Source organism: Microcebus murinus, chromosome 11 (genome assembly GCF_040939455.1).
Source record: "Microcebus murinus isolate Inina chromosome 11, M.murinus_Inina_mat1.0, whole genome shotgun sequence".
Classification (NCBI taxonomy): Eukaryota; Metazoa; Chordata; class Mammalia; order Primates; family Cheirogaleidae; genus Microcebus; species Microcebus murinus.
In genome coordinates, this window is record NC_134114.1 from 81729220 (window position 1) to 81746525 (window position 17306).

Sequence of the window (17306 nt, forward strand, 5' to 3'; positions counted from 1 at the left end):
CTTAAGAAAAAAATACTTTCATTTTCTAGTGTTAGCTCTACATTGCCTTTTCATTTAAGCCAATCCCTTTATTTCACTAATTCTTATATATTTTTATTGGAATATTCTTTAAGAGCAAGATCTGGGGAAAATAACTAACTAAATGGCTATCCCAGTTAATCAGGAAAACTTGTCTTATAAATATAACTTAGTAACTCTTGGAATAGCTGCAACTTTAAAAATGGGTGGCTTCCCTCTCACCCCCATATATCTTTAGCAAAAATCTTAGATAATTTACCAACAAGGAAGAAATCTTTCCCCACTGAGGTTTAGAAAGATGGGATATTTGAGGTAAGATGCGTCGTTTTCTTTGTAACGTTTTCTTTGTTCGTGGGATGTTGGAGATTGTTGATGATACAACCTACATCTGTGGTCCCCAATCCTGGTTTCAGACTTGTGCCATCCATGAACTGTCAGGAACCAGGCTGCACAGCTGGAGGTGCAGCAAAGCTTAACCTGTATTTACAGCCACTTCCCATCTGACTCATCACTGCAAGAGTATAAGCTCCGCCTCCTGTCACATCAGCTGTGGCATGATATTCTCATAGGAGCCTGAACCTTGCTGTAAACTGCGCGTGGGAGGGATCTGGGTTGCGCACTCCTTATGAGAATCTAATGCCTGATGATCTGAGGTGGAGCTGAGGCGGTGATGCTAGCGCTGGGGAGCGGCTGCAAATACAAATTATCATTAGCAGAGAGGTTTGACTGCACAATAAATGTAATGCACTTGAATCATCCTGAAACTAAACCATCCTCCTCCTCCCCCCATACTCTCCTCTAATCCGTGGAAAAATTGCATTCAATGAAACTGGTCCCTGGTACCAAAAAATGTTGGGAACTGCTGCCCTACATTCTATTACTATCAAGCTTACAAAATTGTATTGGAATTTTATTGAAATCGTATTAATAAAAATGTTCCTTTGAATATTTCCAGAGAAGAAAGAGCTGATACATGTAGACGGGGACATGTGTTGCTTTTCCCTGTATATATATATATATATATATATATATATATGTATACATATGTACTATACATATACTCACAGTAAATGAGTATTCAGTTTACATTTCATAACAGCATTGTCTAAGCAGTCTCCAATCTCTTTGGGACCAGGGACTGGTTTCAGGGAAGACAAGTTTTTCACAGACAGGGGGCAGGGGGGAGGGAGGATGGTTTCAGGATGATTCAAGCACATTGCATTTATTGTGCAGTGAAACCTTTCTGCTACTGATAATCTGTATTTGCAAGCTGTTCCCCATCGCTGGCATCACTGCCTCAGCTCCACCTCAGATCATCAGGCATTGGATTCTCATAAGGAGTGGGCAACCTAGATTCCTCACAGGCTCAGTTTATAGTAGGGTTCACTCCTATGGGAATCTAATGCAGCCACTGATCTGATAGGAGGCAGAGCTTATGGGGTGATACCAGCTCCCATGCCAGCTGCTCACCTCCTGCTGTGTGGCCCAGTTGCTAACAGGCCACAGACTGGTATGGTCCCCTTTGGGGACTGTAGGTGTGAGGGACAGGAAATAACAGATCTCTGAGCTTCCCTTCCTACCCTAAGGAAACTAATAAGCTTAAATAAAATTGAAGTGTAATCCCTATGAAATGGCAATAGAAGTTCCTTCCTATTTACTTTTTTGAAAACAAAACAAAACAAAACAGATATTTTCTCAGGATGATTTTTCCCCCCCAAACATATAACTCTTCTTTAAATATCTAAATGAATTTCTTAGAGTGTTAGCTGAGCTTTTATACTTCAAATACCTTTCCAACTTAATGAATTCTTTGGGCTCTGTGTTCTCCCAGTTCTAAATAAATGCAAATTTGGAAGGATAGTTTGGCTAGGACAGAAAATCAAGCATATGACATCCTTGTTTGTGATGCTTTCCTATTATGTAGACCTTTTCAGGAGACAATGATAAAAACAAGTCCTTTGCAAAGATGTTACATTGAACTTTTATATTCAATGAGAACTTTTGAATAAATAAGCACTTTTGCCATTGGCGAGACTTAGAAATATTTCTATCACAGTAAAAATTTTAGTATTTATTGTAATTAGATGCACTGGGATAAAATTTTGGAAAAGAAATATTTGATTATTTTGATTACCTTCTTTAAGAATTTTGAACTATTCATGTCAATATACACAAAAGAGTTAATTTTGTATGGATTATGCATTTGTCTTATTTTTGTTTTTTGAGACAGGGCCTTGCTCTGTCTCCTGGGCTAGAGTATAGTAGCATCATCGTAGCTCACTGTATCCTCAAACTCCTGGCCTCAAGGAATCCTCCTGCCTCAGCCTCCCAAAGTGTAGAATTACAGGCACGAGCCACCTCCCCTGACGCCTATGCATTTGTTTTTAAAAGTACTATTCTTTTCCTTAGTATAATTGTGGCTGGTTCTTTATATAATTCATTCTTTAAGCTCATTTTGGGGAACATATTAAAATTTTTTCGAAATATAGTATTTACCATAATTAGTACTAAAAGAGGCTTATTTCATTTACAAAAAATTGCCATGTATAGTCACAACATGTATATAATTTTAAAAGTTAAAAAAATGTCATAAATGGAAGAAATAAAAACTAAAATATGGACCCTTTTTTGAGGTCTATTTGGGACTTTTCAAGTTTTTTTTTTTTAACTAATAGAATGGGTTTTAGATAATAAGAAATGGAACTTTAACCCATAAGTTTTAGGCTTCTTTAGTGGTATTAAAGAATGAAGGCTATGTTCAAATCTAGGTTTCATTTACTACCCTATTAGAGTTCATAATATCAACCTTTAAAATTCACACGTGAATATTTGCCTTTTAGTCATATTATTTCTGATTTTCCAATTTATTAATTACTTTTCTCATGAGACATTGTGCTTATTGTATAATGAGAACCTTAAGAGTTAGTGCAAATTATTATACCTGACCCATAAAATAGTCTTACTATCTGGAGCAGTTTATTTTCTGTGTTTCATTAAAAAACAACAACATTTTTTACTTATAACCAGAAAATGTATGATTCCATCTACTATTAATTAGAACATTTCAAGGAAATACAGTCAGTTCTTAATTATCTCTGACATTTGGTATTAGCATTTGGCCTCCTAAAATAACAGATAATTTACTTTTCCTGCCGTGCTCATGTATAATCCTCCCTTGTTTTTGCCATGTCTTTGTCCTAGCATATTGGTGGTTTTCAGTTGCTATTTCTCCCAAGGCTTTATCTGCCATTGCTTTGCCAGATCAGGGCCAGCCATGTGACAGTGGTAATAGTTAAGGAAGTCAGGTGAGTAAGGATAAAGACAGGAAGGCATAGCAGCAAGGTAGAATCAAACAAGACCAGAGATAATGCTCTGGGAACACACGGCACAGACAGTCCACAGCCTATGTGATGGAGAGTTAATTCCATAAAAAGAAATAACTCTGTTTTTCATTGAAAAGTGAAGTTGTTTTCTGATATATTTGTCTCATAATACCTCTTTTTCTTCATAATTTCTCTGGTTGACAAATTTTAACATAGAGATTTATTTTATGCTATGATGAATAAGTTTGTAAATGTAACTCTAAATGCTAATATTGTGTACCTCTGTATGATAGAAAAAAAAGTAGTATCGAAGGATATATATTTGTGCTAAACTTCAGCAACAGTGTTCCAAAAGATATTTTCTTTAAAAATTATGAAAATTTCACATTCATCTTACAGCTTTTAATTAGTTAACTAAAGGAAGGGACATTTGGAAAAGTTTTCATAATTGTTGTGAATTTTGCTAGGAAAAAAAAATCACCATTTTCTCTAATTAACTTTTTTTATTATTTGTTCAAGCTCTCTGATATGATCTCTGTCACTGAGAAGCCCCTGGCAGATCAGGACTGGTACCATGGGGCAATTCCCAGAATAGAAGCACAAGAACTGTTAAAACAACAAGGAGACTTCTTGGTGCGAGAGAGTCATGGGAAACCTGGTGAATATGTCCTTTCTGTATATTCTGATGGACAAAGGAGACATTTTATCATACAATATCTTGATGTACGTTTCCAGTTTAGCTTATATGTATATTTTGATGTAGTTCATTGTAATATGATTGTATTAAAATGACGAATGGTTTGTGATAAATACCTGTAACTCTTAAAGCTTAGCACATAATTTTTTCCCTGAATTCCTTAAATATAATACTTCAAAATTTACTAACATATTAAATATTATTAAGGAAATGAAACATGTATTTAAAAATGTTTTAAATTAAAATTAGTTGTTAAAAATATAAATTAAATTTAAATGCCTAACTATTTAAAATATGTTAAGTAAAATTTGAACATTAAAGATATTTTAAGTTAAGAATAAAAATGTGATTAGCATGAATTTTATTTTTAGGGAAACTTAAGTTTATGAAATTTATACTTTTGAAACTAGACCTTGAAATTGCTTTCAAAATGGTGCCATGAAGGATTTTTAAGAAATATCTTATTAAATAGTGATAATGAAATTCCTTAATGAATGGAACAATGATACTTGAATTGGCTTTATGATTCAATAAGAAATGTTTTTTTGTTTTTATATTAATATATAAGTTGTCGCTCATTGGCATTAATAATCAAACTGATGAGGAATTTTAAAAATAATCTATTCACATTGTTCTAATGCTAATTGATTTTTTGAAGTTTACATATTGCTAAACTACTTCTGTGTTTGATATATTTTCTTTATTGAGCATTAAACAGAGAAAGAGTAATTTCAAAATTTTCACTGTTACCCAAAGAGAAATTTTTAATGTTTTTGGCATATGAGGGAATTGTTGCCTCTATTTGACATTTTCTACTCTCATCATTTCAAATGACATGCATTTTCAAGTTTGCTATACATAGGATTTTAGTTTATGTTCAGGGACTGTAGTGATACTAATTACTTACTAATCACCTTATAGAAGGATTGAACCATGATCATTAGCTGAACCTCAGAGGGTTTTAGAAACTTAGTAACTTTTTTACTTATATATATGTGTATATATCTATGTATATATCTACATATTTTTTAAAGTGACATACTGTACAATTAATCCTTTTAAAGTATACAATTCAGTGGTATGTAGTACATTTACATGTAGTTATAGTTAAATGAAAATAGATGACATTCAGTTAGACTAAACTTTTATGGAATATGTCCATAAAAGTATATCCATTATTATAATTTTCACACCGTTTGTTAATTTTGCATAGTATTTGGACTTCAACTTGGTAATCGTATTTGCCCATTTTTATACATGTAGCCTATTTCTTAAAAAACTATACTGTTTCTAATAGTATGTTATTCTTTATTTCCTTGGCAAAACTCTTCTGTAATTTGTATGTGCCTTTAAGTTATGGAGGTAGATAACCTACCCTGTTACAATTTTTGACCAGGTTGCCAATATTTATAAAATGGGATGAGAATTGTAGATGGAGGAATTGTAGATAAAGTGTAAACTAATTAACTATAATTTATGTGAATGTTTCATTCTATTTTTAAATTTTTAACATTACTATTTTTGAAATATGTCTTACATTAAAGAAGACTGAGATATTTACCTTATTACCACTTCTAGTTTAAAATGTAACTATAGGAATTTAAATTAGTATTCTTAGATACAAAAAGGAATGGGGCAACTGGGAAATTATCACTTGTTTTTAATATCACCATTTTGTTTTAAGTGTCTAAAATGAAGAATGTAATATATACTAAAATAAGACTTATAAGTTCACATTTGAAGGTTGTATCTGACTTCCTTCTATCATTGAAGGTTTTCAGATATCTCTGTTAAAAATGAGAGGATTTGTATTTTAGTAAATGCCTCAGGTTTTCTACTGCCTAATTTTTTTCTAGGGAGCTATATAGCGTTGAGTTCCTCAAGGAGTTGAAAATAGGAGTTTAAGGTGATATAGATGTTTTTAATTCTTTTTCATTTTGTGCAGGTGAATCTTCCATAAACTAAAATTATCCTATTCTTTCCTCATATACCTGTTGCCCAGAAGGGGTAAATAAAAATTCATTAACATATATTTAATGATTGCCTATTATATTCTAATGAAGCAGTTTAAATAAGGTGATAAATTTCCTAAGAAAGACCTAAAGTAATATGGGATTTTAGAAAACAAAACAATTATCAAATAGTAGATCGATAAGAAGAGCAGTAGACTGAAGGAAGACAAAGGGAGCAACATTATATTTGTTTAGAATATTATTATTGTTGTTACTATTATAATACATGTTATACTTCTATGACCTTTTATATTTCTTCATTCTTAATCAATTACATGTAAGAATGCCTTCTAGGATAATTGAGTTATTTGTAGATAATTGTTATTCCTTGACAACATGTAATTTATAGTGAGTGTTCTTTGAGGATATTTCTTTTCTTATATTATTTGTATGATGATTTAATAATTGAGTGTATACCATGTTCCATATATTGGGCAAGTGGTTGATACATTAATACTTTGTCAAGCCTCATGCTTGTTCTGTAAGGAGGTCCAAATAGTATCTCTATTTCACTGGTGAATAAGCTGAGACACTGAGAGATCTTCCAGAAAGATATTAGTGTCTTCAATGTGAAATATTCTTAAGGATCAGTGCTGATATATCATTGCAGCTTTGTCTACTATGCACAAAAACTTTAGACAACTTATTAACAACCTCCCTGAATTGATTGACTCTAACACTAACTACCTTGAGTTGAATTATACTCTGTAGTCCAATGTTAAACTAATCCATGTTTGTACCTTACTTGATGAAATACAAATATTCATTAAGAAAGTTGTATATAAATTACATTTTGGCAAATTGAATCTTAATTTATAGTATAGAAAAGGAGCTTTGAGTTTTTTTAAACCTTTAACTGGGAAAATAATCTTCTAGTAATACAAATAGTGTCCAAATTTAGACAGTTTTGAACGTAGAGTTTTCTTAAGTGGAGTACACCCATATTTGTATCTATACATATCTTCTCTGTATGTACAGGTGAGCTCCTGGTGAAAAATCAGATGGAAGCTTTTATTACATTGCATTGCAATGCTTCTTGTATTTATTGACATCAGTTCATCCATATGATAACCTACCCAAAGGCCAGTTTGAAATATGGAGACAGAGGAAAGGGGTCTTGGCAGAGTTTGGGGGAAATGCTACTTACATGGTGATACGAAACAAAAAAGTGCTAAGATTTCAGCATGTTGATATTTGCAGTTTTGTTACTGGTGTGTTTTATTTTTTATCAAAGGTGTGTGAAAGAGCATGTTGGTGACGAATAATACATGAAAACCCCAGTATAGAAGAACAATTAATATTAATTAACAAGTAGGAAATAAGTGATGAAAGATATTAAAATATTTATTATTTATTGAATACACATTCTTAAACTTTTTGACATTATTTTTGGTATTGAAAGTTTTATCAAATGGATCATAAATGTAGACATACATAAACACTTTCCTGTTCCTTAACTCAGATATATCCCATGCTTTATTTCCTGTGGTTATCATTTTAGCAAAATGTATTTCAGGTCTGTTTGTTAGTTTTTTGGGTTTTTTTTTTTTTAACAATTTGAATTGGATTTAATCATTGTAAAAATTAATTTCTCTGTCAAAAGGTAGATTTTTAAAACATGTTGGAGTTTTATTTATCTATTTTATTTTTTACCATCTTAACCATTTTTAAGTGTATAGTTCAGTAGTGTTAAGTATATTTACATTGTTGTGCAATGATAGTTTTTTTTAAATGGAATGTAATTTATAGATGGATGTAGCCTTCCTCAAGCAATGTTTTCACATTTATTCTACCTTATTGTTCTCTCTCCAGAATCTGTATCGATTTGAGGGCACTGGGTTTTCAAACATCCCTCAACTTATAGATCATCACTTTTCAACAAAACAGGTCATCACTAAGAAATCGGGTGTAGTTCTGCTGAATCCTGTTCCTAAGGTAGGTTCATATATACTTTCTTTGTTTGTTTCATAAGAATGTTTCATGAGTTAACATTTTCCACAGTAAATAAAGTTCTTAAATTATTTGCTAGTAGTTCAGAAACAAAAAGGTTTTGTGATTACCACTACTAGTACTAACACAATTGAATTACAAAATTTCCTTGATTTTGTTAAGATGGGCTGCCTTTTTATTTAGTATTTGCTAGGATACAAATGGCCTGGTTTTTTTCTTTCTTTCTCAGTTTTTCTGCAAAGACTTGAAGCTTTTCTTGATTTTGTAGGGCTCATACTTTGAAAGATTCAGATTATAAAAGATTCTAAGTTGTATAGGTTAAAGAAAATGTCCAGCAATTAGGAATCCATTAGAATTTTAATTTTGGATGTTAGGTTTATAATGGATTATAAGAGATTGGAACTTTTGTAAGTTACACTTGTCTTCAGAAAAGCATTAAGTTATAATTTCCTTATCCAGGTAGCTGGATGAGAGATTTCTTTAGGTCATTTTTACCTCTAAGATCTATCATAGAACATATTTCTTTCACGTGCTTTAAGAGATCTGTGAGGGAAGGAATGGGTATGAGGAAGGTTTTTGTTTTTAAGGTAAAACTTTTGAGGCTGACACCAAAGTGGAACAGTGAGAGCTGACTTAGCTTCTGAACTCTTGATGTTTGAGGAATTGGGCTGGGGTTGGCAAGAGGCGTTTCCCTTGGAGGCTGTCTAATATGAATAATAGTGTAGAACTAGGAAAGCCATAAAACTTGGTAAGTTAATTTTTGTTGGTTTGGTTTTTATGTATCTAGGGATGGCTTTTAATTGGAAGTGCCAGTCCCAAGAATGCTAGTGCATAATCCAGATTTAGCTAATTAAAAATTTAAAAAATAATTATTTTATTTTCTTTTGTTAGTCTAGAAAATAATGTCTATATGTGTACTTTTTTATATTACTAAATCTTTACTGAGGGACTAAGCTTTAATATTTCTCTGACAAAAGATTTTGACAGTTGCCAAACATTTTAATTTTCCAGCTAAGGAATTGGCCTTCTTGAACAATTTTCTAGAATTATGAAATTGGCTTTTTTTTTGTTAGTATTTTTCTATTCATTTTCTTATCACCTTAATTAACAAAAGCCATAAAAAAAATCTCCTTTAGTTTGAAACAGGTTGTCACATTTTTTTCTCTAGCAAAAAAAAAAGTCTTCCATCTATAAATGAATGCTGCTGTTTTGCAGAATTCTAAGTGATGTATTTTCATGGCTTTATTTACTATTTATACATCAACAATTTGTAAATTTATTTCTAACTCAGATTTATCTTTCCCAAAACTTGGATTGTTCTACTTTTCACCCCAAACTGTGAGTTTATCACCTTTAACTCGAAAATTTGTTCTTCTTTTTTAGAAGTAATATCACGAAATACCCAGCTACTCAAACCACAAACCAAGGTGTCATCTCTTTTTTTTTTTCATCACTGTCCTCCCTTCAGCACTTTAAGTAACAAGAGTTTTGTATATTTAGTTATATATATGGAAGTATGAACTTTGATTTCAGTGTATCCCTATATGAATAAAATTTAGTGTAGGAAGAAACTTTTTACCCAGGATATACACCTTGGATTGGATTTCAGAGATTTGGGGTTTTTTTGTGTTTTTTTTTTTGTTTGTTTGTTTGTTTTTTGCACACAGGATCTCCCTTTGTTGCCTGGGCTATAGTGTAATGGCATCGTCATAGTTCACTGCAACCTCAAATTCCTGGGCTCAAGCTATTCTCCTTCCTCAGCTGCCCAGATCGCTGGCAGTACAGGCATGCCACCATACTTGGCTATTCAAAAAAAATTTTTTTATAGAGATGGAGTCTTACTATGTTGCTCAGGCTGGTCTTGAACTCCTGGCCTCAAGCTATCCTCCAGCCTTGGACTCCCAGAGTGCTAGTGAACCACCATTCCCTACCCAGATATCAGATATTGATGCCCCATTTCTCTAGCCACCCAAATATTTGCATTGTCTATAGTCTTACCTAAGTCTAAATTGAGTGACTAAAGCCCTGAAAGAGAGAAATAACAATGCTGATACAGGCTTGAGTAGGAATATATAATTTTAAGTAAAGCTATAGCCCTCACTATATAAAATTGTCTATAAAATGAATCTTGATAATGGATTACATACTACTATCTTTCTCTTCACCCCGTCACTGTGGAGTTGATTGTCTCATCATTTAATAGCACTGGCTATGAAAATAAATATATACTGGAAACTATAGAAGATTAAAGGGCTATATATGATTGTTTTATGGGGTAGAAATTTAAAGTTTATCTGGCAGACTATTAACCTGATCTAAAGTACCAGTATTTGAAAAATACAAATCATTATCTCAGTTTGTTGTAAATATTGTTAAATACTTGATTTAAAGAATCCTGTCACTCTTTTAAAAAAAACTAACAAAGCAAAGATTGTGAAAGATAACTTTCAATTATGAATAGAGAGGACATTGGTATGGATTTTGTTATGGTGCTATTGTTTGTTACGTATCTTCCTTGGAATTATTTCTATTCTTATAACTGAATCTATTTCTTGATTTAATTTGTGTAAGATGTTAATGTCTTTGATCATATAGTGTGCAATAAAATACCTAATTTCCATCTTGCTAGACTTCATTTTTAGCCCACATAAAGAATTCCATTTTGTTCTCAATATAATTTCTATTTGCCATTTATTTTTCTTCCCATTTATTCTTGCTCTTACCCATGAAAATATCATGATGCCTTATTGGAGCACACAGTAGCCAAAGTAGTCTCTTTCTTATTTTCATACCCTTATGCAAATTCACTCAGAAGTATAAGAAACTGGGGAATTAGAGTTAGAGAAATTATTTAACTTTCTAATAGTGATAAAACTAGTGGGTGTCTGAGCCACACATCCCTTACCTTCTACTGGTTGATTTTTCCTACACTGCCTCCCAAAGACTGTGCAAAGATATGGAAGATAGAAGGTATTTTAAATATAGGCTTATTAGTCACCCATTATCATCATCCTTATATTAGTAAACACATTGGACAGGTACCTGGTCTGTTCTTTACTTAATTCAGTGTCTCCTCAAATGTCATACATCAGAGAGGCCCTTCTCTTGTGTAAAATAACACACCACACCTTTTTGCTCCCTCCTTACTCTTCTTAATTTCTGTTTGTCAGGGTTTTGTTTACCTGACATTATATTATGATATATTTTTAATCATTTTTCTTCCCTAAGTAAAATATAAGTTCCATAGACGCAGAATTGTATTTAACCATTAGTGCAGCTGTATCCTCAGTATCTTGAAGAATATTGGCCCAGAGTAGGTGTTCAATAAATATCTGTTGAAGGATTGAATTTATTGAACAATTGCTAGGAGCCAAGTAATTGCTAAGCCTTTTATATTCATTATCCCATTTAATCCTCACATATTCTTGTGAAATAAGAATTGTTATTAACCACATACAATATTATTGTTGCTGTTAACTCCATAAAATATTATGAATGAAGAACTGAAGCTTAAAATGGTAAATGACTTGGCCAAGATAACATAACTGATAAGCGGCAAAGCTGGGATTTGAGCCGTTTTTAACCGGCTATCTATTTGCCTAGATTGTAGAGTCTAGACTTCAGAGGCTATAATAAACTACTTATTTTAATGAATATGAATGTGGGTTTAAGGAAAAGACGTCTCTTGTATTCCATAAAATGCTGAATTGAAAAAGATTTTAACATAAGTCTTTAACAAAAGATTTAACAAAACTCCAAGTCTCTAGAAAAGGAAAGTCATTAAAACAGTATTATTGGGGAGGCCGACCTGGGATTTGAGGTAACATATAGGGTTTGGTAAAATATATGTAAGGAAGACATCCAGTTTAAGTTTAACATTTAAATGGCACTTTAAAAGTTATTTGCTTTGTTAACTTTAATATTTTAATTTACATTCAGAGCTCTCTTTCTGAATGGAAATTAAAGTAAAAAAATTATGACTGAATGCAGGTTAGTTAGGCAGAGGTCCATTAATTTAGAGCTTAGACAACCAGCTTAAATCAAATAGTGTGGCTTTTTACCAGAATTTGATATAAATTGCCAAAATATTAGAGGCAGATTTTTGAGAGGAAAGTAAGCCTCTCTCTGGCCAAAACTACTAACTGGTCATGAGGAGATAAGTTCATGACAACAACATTTGTGATCATCAGATACTGCAACAAAGAGCAGTTCATAAGAGAGGAAAACTGTTCCTTAAATTAGGTACTCTATTCATATATTTAGTTTCAGACAACTTAAGGACTATTTATTTTACCTTATGCTTAATTAATATAGCATAATATTAATGGTCAAATATTACTTCATATATTACTGTTTAATGATTTTCCTCTTGTAGAAGCCTATGATGGAGTTTTTGATATGTTGAAGTCTTTTCAGTTTAACATTTTATGGAATCAAAGAGACTTCCTTTTCCTTAAATCTGTGTCCATGTTCTTTAATTCATTAAGATCTACTGGGTAATTTAAACAATAATTTAAATTTGTAATAAAGAGAAGAATGGAAAATACATGTGATTCAGTATTTATGCATTTAGCAAATATTTCCTTAGTACTCACTTTGTGCTGAACAGTGTTTTATAATACTATAGAGTGCAATAAATGCTATGAAAATGAAGCAGGGTAAGGAGATAATGAAGGACTAGACCTGGGTGAGTTGAGGGCAGTGTTCAGGTAGTGTATGTATATAGAGAGAGGTACTATTTTTAAATATCATGATCAAAGAAAGCATCCTAATAAATTATGGACAGAGATAACGACTCAAAACAAGGAGTTATCTATGTGATTGTATGGAAGGGTAGTAATAAAAGTATTTAATAGTTAGTACAGCAATGGGTACTGTCTATCAGAACAGATGCCAACTGTGCTAGAAGAGTCACAGAAATGTTTACTTGCTTGATATTCTCCATGTGTGTCTGGGGAAGAGTGTTCCTTGGTGCAACTGAGGAACTACCAAGACTAGTGTAACAGAAGCCAAGTGGCTGAAGGGGAGAGTGATGAGAGATAAGCAAAAATTTGGATTAATTTAATAATTAATGTATATTGTCTTAAAAGGCCAGTCATTGTATAATATGAGAAATTTGCTTCATTCAAATAGAAACTCAGCATAAAATACTACAGCTTTTCATAGTGGGTCTCTTATAAACAAAAGATGTATATTGAATAGTGGTAGTGAATTTCAGGGGAATATTTTAGTAGTAATATGGCCATCCAAATAAGTTAAAGTCTCACGTTTTTAATTTCTAAGAACTTTTTTCCAGTAGTATTATCTTTGGAGGCATCTAGCTAGATGTGCTTTTGCAGTTAGTCCTCTTGCTGTCATTTCTATGTGCTTTTTAAAAAGTGCTGTGTGTTTAAAATTTGAAAAGAAGTAATAGTGATTTTTTTTTGAGTTCTTGAAAATGATATATTTAATTATCATGTCAAATTAGATTTCCAGTTGTGGAACTCCAGTTGGGAAAAAAAAATATTGAATTGGAATACCCATTGTTAAGATTCCTATTTAATTGGCTCTTTTAGATCAATTAATTAGGTCTATTGAGATTGGAAAAGCACAAAAAATTACAAAATGTTCTCCTTAGGAAGTTCATCAGGAATATATATATATATATATAAATCTCCATGTGGGCCTTGGGTTTGAGCTAAGGGAATCCAGTTTTAAATACCAGATTTTACCACTCTAGCTGCACCATTGTAGGCAAGTCAGTCTCCTAACTTCATCTGTGTCCTACAATAATCTCACTTCTTGTTTTGAAGATCATGTGAGCAAATCTCTGTAGATGTATGTTGGAAACTAAAATACTATACTGTATACTTTTTTATTTAAAAACTTCTTCACAGGACAGATAAATCAGAACAGAAAGCAAATATGGATCAACTGAAATTGTGGAGGAAGAAAAAAACATTTATTGAGTGCTTAGTCTGTTGAGAACACTCTACCCTTATTATTTATTTTATTGAATCTTTTAAACAACTATGAATTGAGGTAATGTTATCTCCATTATTAGATGGGAAAACTCAGAGATTATAATTTACCCTAAATCACATTTCTTGTAAATTTTACAATTGTTATCTTCCTTTCATTGTCTTTTTACTACAACTCCAGGTAGCATATAAATTATAATCTATACTATCTAAATAGTGTCAATAGTTTAACAATAATTTTTTCTATATTCCAGTATTCTAGCACTGGGATATAAAAGTGAATTTGACAGTCATGGTCCCATCCCTCATGAAAGTCTTACAGAGAGTATGGCATGTTTTCCTGAGGGAATATAGGATGATATTTGAATATTTAGCCTCTATTTAGGATAGTCTGGTTCAAATTAAGCTTGGACTGTAGGCTTGATTTACTTAATAATGTAAAAGAAGCCTGCCATAGTACTTTTAACACCTGCATTGATTTTCTGGTTTTTAAACATCTCTTCCTTTACCAGCAGGTATTTTGAGAGAAAGAAATGTTATTCTCAAAAATTAATACACCTTAGATACCACAAATATTCCATAAGTAGTCTCTTAAGGATATTACAACTGTAAACCTTCCTCAGATTTTCTCAAATATTATATGATATTTTTAGTTAGAGGAGGGAGGCAGGTTTTCTTTTTCAATAATGAGTTCTATATATTTCTTACCTATCCTATAAATATTTGAAGGATGATAGCAATAAGCAGATGAGGCCTGTTAAAAGAATAAGTCATTAGAAATTTTTAATGCTAGTTGAAAGGCAGGATTTGATATTTACAGCACAAACATTGCCCGATGTATGTTATTTCGTCATTTTAAAGTATGTATTATAGCTTCCATTTGCGTGGACTTTGGAAAGCCCGTAGAAGTGTACAACATAACCTGTTAAGATTTCTCGCATGAACATGATTGCATAATTAGTATTTTTTCCTTCTTCCTGTTGGAAACCATAGAACAGTAACAAAGAGAACAACAACAAAAATAGGAAATTCATAAACAGCATTTGTGATGACATGAGGAAGCATATATAATATAAAATATTATAACATGTAAATATAATATAAATATAAATTATAAATATTACAATATTATATAGTATAAAATATACTTCAAAATGTGGTTGTGCAGAAGTCATGGAGTACAAAGGGAAGACATGATCAAGAGCCAAGCTGCAATAGGTCTCACCAAACTCTAGCAAAACTACTTGCTGAAAGTGAGGAATTCACTCTGAAGTTCTAAGGCTATATTCCTGGCTTGCAACAATGGATATGGGAAAAGGATGAAGAGAATAAAAGTTGATGTAGTATTTTAAGTGATACAGCCAAAGTTGCACTTGGAGGAAAATTCAGAGATGTAAATAATTATATCAGTAAAATAGAAAGAATGAAATAAATGATTTCAGCATCCAACTGAATAAATTAGGAAAAATCAAATCCATAATTAAAAGAAAGCAATAAATAAAGATAAACGTGTAAGGGAATGAATTAGAAAAAGAAAAAAATATATATATTAGCTACTTAAAAATATTTAAAACATTTGCTAGTATAACCAAGAAAAACTCATACCACAAAAGGATGAATCTCTTTAATATATAATGAGCTACAAGAAATTGACAAAATAAAGACAGACAGCCAAATAGAAAAATTGGCAATTGATATGAGTGAGTAGTTTAAAAAATAGAAATGTCAATGGCTTTTAAAGATATTAAAGGTGATTTACCCCATACTTAGTAGAATAAGGGGAAATCAAAACTATATTGAGATACTGTTTCACCTATCAAATTAGCATAAATTTAAATTTAATAAGTCACTGTCTTGACAAAGATGTGGATAAAAATGCCCTTTGATACTTTGCTCTTGAGAATATAAATTCTTTTTGTTTTTTGTTTTTTTGTTTTTGAGACAGAGTCTCGCTTTGTTGCCCAGGCTAGAGTGAGTGCCGTGGCATCAGCCTAGCTCTCAGCAACCTCAAACTCCTGGGCTCAAGCAATCCTGCTGCCTCAGCCTCCCAAGTAGCTGGACTACAGGCATGCACCACCACGCCCGGCTAATTTTTTCTATGTATATTAGTTGGCCAATTAATTTCTTTCTATTTTTATAGTAGAGACGGGGTCTTGCTCTTGCTCAGGCTGGTTTTGAACTCCTGACCTCGAGCAATCCGCCCGCCTCGGCTTCCCAGAGTGCTAGGATTATAGGCGTGAGCCACTGCGCCCAGCCGAGAATATAAATTCTTAATAACAACAGGAAAAACCTCTGTAGAAGGTAATTTGGCAAAATCTGTCAAAATTGTAAAATGTAATAACATTGCCACAATTTATCCTTTAGTTATATTTCAGTAAGAATTGGTGTCGGTCTAAGGGTAGTCACTGAAGCATTTTTATAATATTAGTAGACTGGATATAATTGACATTTTTATCAATAGGAGCCAGTTAAATAAATTATGGTACTCTATTCAGTGGAGTACTGGGAGTGAAGGTACTTTGTATGTACTGATTGGAGAGAGGACTAAGATATGTTAGTAACAGGAACTAAGGCTGGGAATATAAGATTTTATGTCTGAATTTGCTTTTATATGATAAACTTTAAAAAAGGTATATATAAGCAACTAAGAGGATACATGTTTGGGAAGAGTGTTGAAATTGGTAGCAGAAGTTTAAGGGAAACTTTTTCATTGTTACATTTAACTTAAAAAATTTTTTTTAATACTGAATGTATTACTCGTTCAAAAGTTAAACTAAAAAATATTGGAAACATGGTACCTGCCCTCAAGCAATTATAATTTTTTAAAGAGATGATTTATTAAAAAATTGTTGATAAGAGGACAAAGTATTCATGTTATATATTGCTAAAATGGAAAAGCAATTTATAAAACAGTATTATGGTATTTCATTTTCATAAAATGAAATGTAGCATAATATACACATATACATAGAAAAGTTTAAAGGCTATACTCCAGAATATTAATTATGATTACCTCGTGTTAGAGGTGTTATGGGTGCTTTTGGGGGGGCTTAAGTGTAGTTTATAAATTTTTCTTACTGAATATTATGATGTTTATAATATGAAATTTTTCTAAAACTATATTATATGATAATGTTTAGTAGAACACTATAGAACAGTATTTTTAAAACTGTTTTTCCCACAATGTGTAGGAAGAAAATACATTTCATATTGAGACCCAGGACACACAAAATTGGGAGTGTTGATGTGTATGTATGTATATAACTAAAATAAGTTTTATAAAACGTTTTGTTCTTCCTTCATGTGATGCATTCTATTATAATTTTAAAAGTGTCAACAGCCAGTT

The 17306-nt window shown here is 32.0% G+C and overlaps 1 protein-coding gene across 5 annotated transcripts in view; it reads left to right on the forward strand.

Moving 5' to 3' along the window:
- FER (FER tyrosine kinase) overlaps positions 1–17306 on the forward strand; it is a 382557-nt gene that overhangs the window by 166603 nt on the left and 198648 nt on the right. For all 5 annotated transcript variants that reach the window (XM_012790246.3, XM_012790244.3, XM_012790243.3 and 2 more), the window contains 2 exons: positions 3861–4064; positions 7863–7985. In XM_012790246.3, coding sequence (XP_012645700.1) covers positions 3861–4064; positions 7863–7985 — 327 coding nt within the window. The remainder of the gene's footprint in view (positions 1–3860; positions 4065–7862; positions 7986–17306) is intronic.